The sequence below is a fragment of the Buceros rhinoceros genome, unplaced genomic scaffold (genome assembly GCF_000710305.1).
Source record: "Buceros rhinoceros silvestris isolate BGI_N320 unplaced genomic scaffold, ASM71030v1 scaffold1430, whole genome shotgun sequence".
In the NCBI taxonomy this organism is placed as follows: domain Eukaryota; kingdom Metazoa; phylum Chordata; class Aves; order Bucerotiformes; family Bucerotidae; genus Buceros; species Buceros rhinoceros.
In genome coordinates, this window is record NW_010390019.1 from 55819 (window position 1) to 63503 (window position 7685).

Here is a 7685-nt window from a genome sequence, read left to right on the forward strand (position 1 = left end):
GTCTCCCAGCTCCACCTGTCCTTTCAGGAGACAAGGTGGGTACTCAGCCCCAGGTCTTCCCCATGCAAGGAGCTGGGAAGGACCTCGGTGTGCAGTGCTACAGCTGACAGTGAGGGCTGTGGTCCCGACCTTTACCTGCTCTCTCTGTTTGACCCCACTTTTTGAAAAGGAATCATCCCACCACCTTTCACCTCCCCAAGGCCTGGTGACTTTTACTGTCCTTTCAGGAGACAAGGTGGGTACTCAGCCCCAGGTCTTCCCCATGCAAGGAGCTGGGAAGGACCTCGGTGTGCAGTGCTACAGCTGACAGTGAGGGCTGTGGTCCCGACCTTTACCTGCTCTCTCTGTTTGACCCCACTTTTTGAAAAGGAATCATCCCACCACCTTTCACCTCCCCAAGGCCTGGTGACTTTTATCAGTTTGGTCTACGCAGTGGGTCTGCAAGACCTCCTGAACACTCAACACCCCCTGGATATCTCCAGAGTTGACGTAATACTGCAAGTACCAAACTGCAGAGAGAGGAGAAAAAAAATTAATTTGTGAGCTTCTGCCAACTCAAAGCTCCAAACCAGCTACAGCATCACATGAATGCAACACACTACCCAAGGTGGAACCTGAAGTGAAATAGTTATGCTGCTTCAAACCAAGCCACAGCTCAGCTTTTTTAGAAACACCAAGTTCAGGGAGGGGACCGTAGACTTTGTACTGCTGGGCAACATCTATTTTTATAGGATCGCCTTTGAGGTGGCAGCAATGTAATCTGCAGAAACAAACAAAATGCAGTTGTTAGGAAATGGTTTGGCTGTTGGGATCTCAGAGGGATGAGGGCATGCTTTGATTCAACAGGAATTTAAATGTAGCCTCCACAGCAAAGCACTGTGCTGGAGCTGCACAACACACAAACCAGCAACAGCAAGTCAGTGACAGCTGAGAGACATGGTCGATTTAACATTTGTTACCTCGTCCCAAGATGAAGACAACCACGATTTGAGAGCTTCTCTGGCTTAAAGATGTACTTCGTACATCCCGCAGCGGCTGAGCCTTGCCCCGCACTTTGACAGTAAGGCACTGCAAATTCAGCGCGAACCAGAACAAAGAGAAGAGGAGATAAAGCAGGACTTAATACTGTCAGGGCTGCTAACCCCCAAATTCCATCCCAGGCAACAACCACAGAGGACTGAACCCGGATTAGTCCAAATAGCCACTCCATTGGCAAACTCCCCTATTTTTCTTCTACATGTTTTTTTCTAAGCTACAAATGCAGCCTTTCATCCCTCCCAACAGCTTCCACCTTGTAAATTCATCAGCTCAACCTTCCTGAACAGCACAGCCTCCCGCAGACCCACTCCCCCCACCCCTTCCCCTCTCCCCACACACTGATGCCGTCTCACATTCCTCCATTCAATGGTTTCTGCCCACCATCAACAACCATCAGGAAAACACTGAGCTGTTTGCTCCCGCACCAAACAAAGGAGAGAAGGTGGCTTTGGGATGTCTTCTTTTTTTTTTTTTTTCTGTCCCTACGGAGGAGGAGGACAGCGAAGTCAAACCACTGGTAGGCACAGACTAATTTTTTTTCCAGATCTTTATTTTACAAAAATAACTTACAAATAGAGAGGACTCTCAGAAGTAAGATCATTCATTCTGTGCATAAGGATACGGCTTTGTGAAGTACGGGCATAGGAGTTAACCACTCTTACAATACTGTTAATTTTAACGTGATGGTAACTATATTACTCTACATACATGTCATGCTCCAGACACATGGGTATGACCCATAAAACTACGTGCCAGCCAGGAAGGACGCACCTAAGAGCTCATTTTCATTCTGCTATTTATCAGCATCCTCTTACCTATGGTAGCTGAAACCACGTGCCAACCTAACACTCAGACTACAGCACTCTGGATACACTCATCAGCAATATACTTCAAATACATGATAAAAATATATTTCACTTTCAAATACAATTGTATAAGGTACACCAAGAGCCAGAAAATAAAGTCTTGAGCTTTTAAATACAACGCACTATATATATAACATATACAAAGAGACAAGAGGGAATCTAGACGCGGAAGAAAAAGCTTATCCTGGAAATGTGTGTTACCTCTGGTACACAATGGCTCTGCCTGGTAGGAAGTCACTGCTGTTTGCAAAGACAGAAGTCCACAGCAGGCTAGGAGGAGATCAAACAAAACACCTCCAAAAGGCTTCATTTTGGTACCACTTCCATTTTGCACCTGATTCTGCTCTTAAGTTACAGTTCGCTATTTCTCTGTTGTAGGCTGAAATTCATGCCCCGTTCATGACAAGCACAGGGAAAAGAGGGTTAAAACCAAATAAAATAAAACCACAACACGCAAAAAACAAAGGTCAGAGAGTCAAGGAGGTTCCTTTGTGGGGTTGCAGTCATTTGGCATTTTGCTCCAGAGCAGAGTATTCCGCTTCCGACACTCTAGAAGCATCAATAAGTTTGGTGAGACCAGTTTTGGCAGAGTACTTGAAAATAAAGGCTTTCATGAGCTCGTATCTGTAGTTGCGGTTAATGAAGCTGTACAGGATGGGGTTGACACAGCAATGGACTAGAGAGAAACACTGAGTGATGTGAAGAGTAGCATATAAGAAATTCTCCATCTGGCAACTGAAAGGTATGAAATGAAGGCTATAGAAGATGTCAAGCAGGACGGCTACGTGGTAGGGCAGCCAGCAGACGAGAAACACGACAACATAGGAGAAAATGATCTTCCCATTGCTCTTCCTCTCTTGGTCACTGGAGGCAGAGATGGTCTTTGCAAGGAGGAAATAAAAGAGAGCGATGATGGGAAAAGGGATAAGAAAGCCCAGCACCACAGAGATGAGCTCCATGCCAATTAACCACTCTTTGAAGCTCTCCTCTGGATAGACGGGACGGCAATAGGTTTCATTGTGAGACGAGACCGTCTTGAGATAGTAAGTGTCTGGGAGAGACGCGGAGAAGGCAAGAAGCCACACTAAGATGCAAATGCAGCGCCGGATTATCTTCTTTTTGCGATTGCTGGAATTGGTGAAATAGACGACCGAGAGGTAGCGGTCCACACTCATGCAAGCCAGGAAGAAGATGCTGCTGTATAAGTTGATGGAAAATATAAGGTGAGTAATCTTGCATGTGATTTCTCCCATGTGCCACTGGTTATGCTGGATGAGGGAGACGACCCACACCGGAAGGGTGATGACAACACACAGATCGGCAATAGCTAAATTAAAGATGTAGAGGTGGGTTTCGTAGCCAGTCATTTTGGCTTGAAGATTGACCCACACCACAACCGAGTTGGCCACCAGCCCTATGACAAAGATGAAAATGTAGAAGAAGGACAGGGTGTATAGCAGGGCACTTTTGTTGAGCGTGCCAGGGCATGTGGTCGCATCGACCGTGATGCAGTCGCCATTGTTGCACGTCCAGTTGATCTCTGTCAAGTTGGCTGTTTCCAGAAAATCGAGGATGGAAGTGAAATCAAGTGCACTCATGTTTGCTCCGTTTGGAGTTCGAGCGACCTACAGGCAAAACAGGACCAAAAGAAATGACCTATGTTAACAGAGATACTTCTGCTGCCATCTTTGTACCACGAAGCGCAAGCAGGACATAGCGTTTTACTCCTGTAAAGCACTTTCCATTCAAAGGGTCCATGGAGTAAAACAACCAAATCAGACACACATAGCAAAGCTCATCTGCTGGATGGATGAGGAGCAGCACTCGCTTTTTGTGAGAGGTTTTTCTTCCTTCCAGCTCATGTCTGACATCACCAGGTTGGCTATCATCCCCGGGTGTGAAATCCACAAAGTACACCATCGCCAAATAAATATCAGGCGACTAAATCTGTCTTCTCCCGCATAAATGATGATACTATTGCTTTCAGCAGGGAAATCTTTAAGCCATTTTATCTGCACTCCCTCAAGCGTAGTAGAATTGATCTGGCTAATACACGGTACCGCAAAACATTTACCATGAGCTCTGGTCAGGATCTTGTCAAGCCCAGCTCCAGCTGCGTTAAGCAGAAATAGGCAACTAAGGGGCCCTGTACCCCCATTCAATTTTAAATTTGAATTCTGCTCCATCCTGCCTAATTCCCTTGAATTCTATTTTACAAAGCACCCCTTGCATTTGACAATTATCATGTAGCTTTGCAAAAAGAAAAAAGAAAAAAGTCAGGGCTTGACTGCTGTGTATCTGCTGGGCTTAAGTTTTCTTTTTAGGAGTGCACTTTGATTTACAAAACACTCCCTGCCACCACAGCTGGCTCCACAACAACTCCTTCCTCTCTACTCTTTTGCTTTTCTACATCTACTTTTCTTGCCTCTTTTCCATTAGCAGGCAGCGGACAATGGAAGGGGCTCCTTGTTAACTTCCTCACCAGCAGAAGGGTGGGCCCCAGCAGGCCCTCATGGCTTACACGAAATCCGAAGCTGAGCTGCTAATGATCGCTGTGCTTTTGGAGTGACATAAAAATGCTGCCTCCCTCGCCGGGACCCTCCCATTCCACAGGGCCAACAGTACCACCCACAGCAGCAGCCAGATGCTTGGCCACACTTGAGCCAAACAAGTTCTGGAGCCCTGTGCCTGCAGGCTCTGGATTGGAGCACCCCAAAAACAAGACAGAGGTGAATTTCCAAGGGATGGGGACCATGTCTCATTCCTCCACAGCCTCACTTGAGCCAAAGCATCAGGTCAGCCAACCCACCCATAGTCCCCGCTGTGGACACTTCTAGCATCCTAAACAGCAGCCACCTTGTCCTTCCCCATGTCATCACCCCCAGCCTTGGAGGCATGACCGAGCAGCTGGAGAGAACAACAGGGGAGAAAACTCCCACAGCCACCTTTAACTCCAAACATTCTTAACCCCACCACAGAATTTCTTCGTGCTGCTTGGGTAGGGAAAACAAGAAGAGAAGAGCTCAGAGACACACTGCATCATCCTCCCATCCCCAACTCCCCAAAAAGGGACATCAGTTGACAGAGCACCTCTCACTTCTCCATCTGCATAATTGGCTCTTCCCAAACTTCCCACCCTCGGAAGAAAAGGGAGATAAGGGGGAAGATTACCAGGGAGAACTCAAGGCACTATTGTCCCAGTGGAGGGGACGGTGATGGCACTAACAATGAGGGGGGCCATGCGTGCATCCAGGGCAGATCAAATCTCTCCACAAACAGGGCCCAAACTGGCCCCATGAGAAGATCTAGCCTAGCACTTCAAAACTCTGCAGCCTTCCAGGCTTTCATCCTGCTAAAAGATGGACTTGAGAATCAAACCAAATTAACACTGGATGAAGAGAGTGGCAGCTTTCCGTCCTGGGACGGATGATTTGCCATCTCCAGGCCAGGAAAGCAGAGGGTGATTTAACCCATGTCTATGCAGGCCAGAAGGGCTGATCACCCCGCAGAGGCACAGGCCACCACCAAGCTGCCTGTAAGTATCCCCAAAATCCCTGTATCTCAAAACCCCACAGCAACTAAAGCAAACTCCCTAAAAGGCACAAATCTCCCAGCCCCATGGCACAGGCCACCATCTCCTGCTGGTATTTGTGGGTAGTGAGGTGAGCAGAGCAGGGGAAATACCAGGCTACCTCCATAACACCCCACAGAAGCAGCATGGGTGGGCCAGGGCATCCTCTGGGAAGGCACACGGTCCAACAAGGGGAATGGACTCATTCTACATCTCAAGACCCCAGCTCAAGCCAACTTCCATGACAGGGCTGTGACCATCCACTGCCAACCCTCCAGCACATCCCCTAACGGAAAAGAAACTCAGACCTGGCTGTAGTGTGCCCAAAGAGAGAGCAAGCAGAGACGCAACAACAGGGCGAGAGAAAGCCCTTGAAGCTGGGGTTCACACCAGCAGTGGGGACATCACAGCCACCAGCCTAGGCCAGCAGCTAGGAGAGGGCACCACCATAACAGCTGCTCACTCACAACCACCCTGGGGATCTTCTTGAACGCAAATCTCAGCCTGCTCCTGCTCCAAGAGCAGCTCTGCTGCACACACGTGCATCCATCTGGCTGGGGCTGCCCTGCATCCTCATGCATCCCCAGTGTAGTAATAAAAATCCGAAACCAATAAGACCTCCCAGGCTCAAAGCCCTGCTGGGGAGGATGGCAAAATTCAGAGATTACAGCCTTACGAGGCCAGGCTCTCTCTAGTCTGGGATTAAGTGCCGTAACCCGAGCCCTGACACCCACCCAGATTAGCTGAGAGGTGTGGGGGGAACCAACCAGACAAACTCAATAAAGCCACTCGGTGCTTCTTAAAACAAAAACTACCTTTAGCACTCGCTACAGACAGCGCAACATCCTAATAATTTGTGAAGGCAGCTGGGACCACACATTTTGTGCCCACTGCACTGCAAAACTCTTACAGGCCATCACCCCTTCACCCAGCAGCCCCTGCTAATTTGCAGGAGTTATGGCATGAAGGAGATGCACCCAAAACCCAACTCCAGACACCCAGAGATGTCCGTGGAGCTGACTGCAGCCTTCCCTGTCCTACCTACCGCCCAGGACCCACTAGAGGCTGTGAAAAAATAGCCAGGCACAAGCATCCCTGCCTAGCAGTGCAGCTGAGCACCACGGGGCAGTGTTCAAGCCCTTGATGCTTTAGGGAACTTTGCAGCACCCCCTCTTCCACCCAAGGGATCCTGCTGCCCAGTCCTGCCTGTACACAGACCGGTCCTGCCTGTATGCAGACCTGCCTGCAGGCAGCTCAGGGGTGCAGGCAAACTGGTCTTTGCCCTTCCTGAGTGCAGAAGAAAATGAGTTATGTCAGGAAAAGGCAGGCTGGTCCCGTTGTCACCTAGACACCTTCACCCTTTCCGTATCAAAGCGCCAGCCTAGCTCTCCAGCACGGAGGTGAGCAGCACAGCCCCTTCCAGGCCATTTAACCACCGCAGGGGGACAGCCTTGCCCTCAAGGGGTTTTGCAAGCCTGAAGCAGCACACAAATTCTATTCTGCAGTTCTGAGTTGAAAAAATAACAACAACAACTGGAGAAACAAGTGTCCCGTGGCGCTCTGGATCACCGAGGAACGCAGGGGAAAGGAGCACCCAGAAGTGCGTAGCAGTTGGTGCCGGGAAGGTGCCGGGATGCCGCAGCGGCCCGAAGCAGGTGACTCCGAAGTCTCAGACCCTCCCAGCACACCACCAACCTCCGCAGCGGCGAGGTGTGCCAGCCCGCTAACCTCCCCCCGGGGGACTCGCCCCCCCGGCCCCAAACGTGATCCCGAGAGCGGTGGGATGCAGCCGAGAGAGGCTGGGACCGAGGGAGCTCGGGCTGCAGCGGGAAAAAATAACAACAACAACTGGAGAAACAAGTGTCCCGTGGCGCTCTGGATCACCGAGGAACGCAGGGGAAAGGAGCACCCAGAAGTGCGTAGCAGTTGGTGCCGGGAAGGTGCCGGGATGCCGCAGCGGCCCGAAGCAGGTGACTCCGAAGTCTCAGACCCTCCCAGCACACCACCAACCTCCGCAGCGGCGAGGTGTGCCAGCCCGCTAACCTCCCCCCGGGGGACTCGCCCCCCCGGCCCCAAACGTGATCCCGAGAGCGGTGGGATGCAGCCGAGAGAGGCTTGGACCGAGGGAGCTCGGGCTGCAGCGGTCGGGGATGGGGGGGCACGAAGACCCGCGGCGCACACACACCCCCCCCCCCCCCGCCCCTGCCACC

The 7685-nt window shown here is 50.6% G+C and overlaps 1 protein-coding gene across 1 annotated transcript; it reads right to left on the reverse strand.

Moving 5' to 3' along the window:
* Nucleotides 1-2407: 2407 nt before the first annotated feature.
* Nucleotides 2408-3502, reverse strand: ACKR3 (atypical chemokine receptor 3). The gene is made up of 2 exons (XM_010136092.1): nucleotides 3195-3502; nucleotides 2408-3101 (listed from the first exon to the last, which is right to left on the reverse strand). Exons 1-2 carry the CDS (start codon nucleotides 3500-3502, stop codon nucleotides 2408-2410), a joined length of 1002 nt encoding a protein of 333 aa, XP_010134394.1.
* Between the last annotated feature and the right edge of the window lie 4183 nt (nucleotides 3503-7685).

Coding starts and splice junctions, on each gene's coding strand:
- ACKR3 (XM_010136092.1), bottom strand. CDS start 3,502: ATGAGTGCACTTGATTTCACTTCCATCCTCGATTTTCTGGAAACAGCC. Junction 3,102..3,194: donor GTTGTCATCACCCTTCCGGT/GTGGGTCGTCTC, acceptor CAACTTATACAG/CAGCATCTTCTTCCTGGCTT.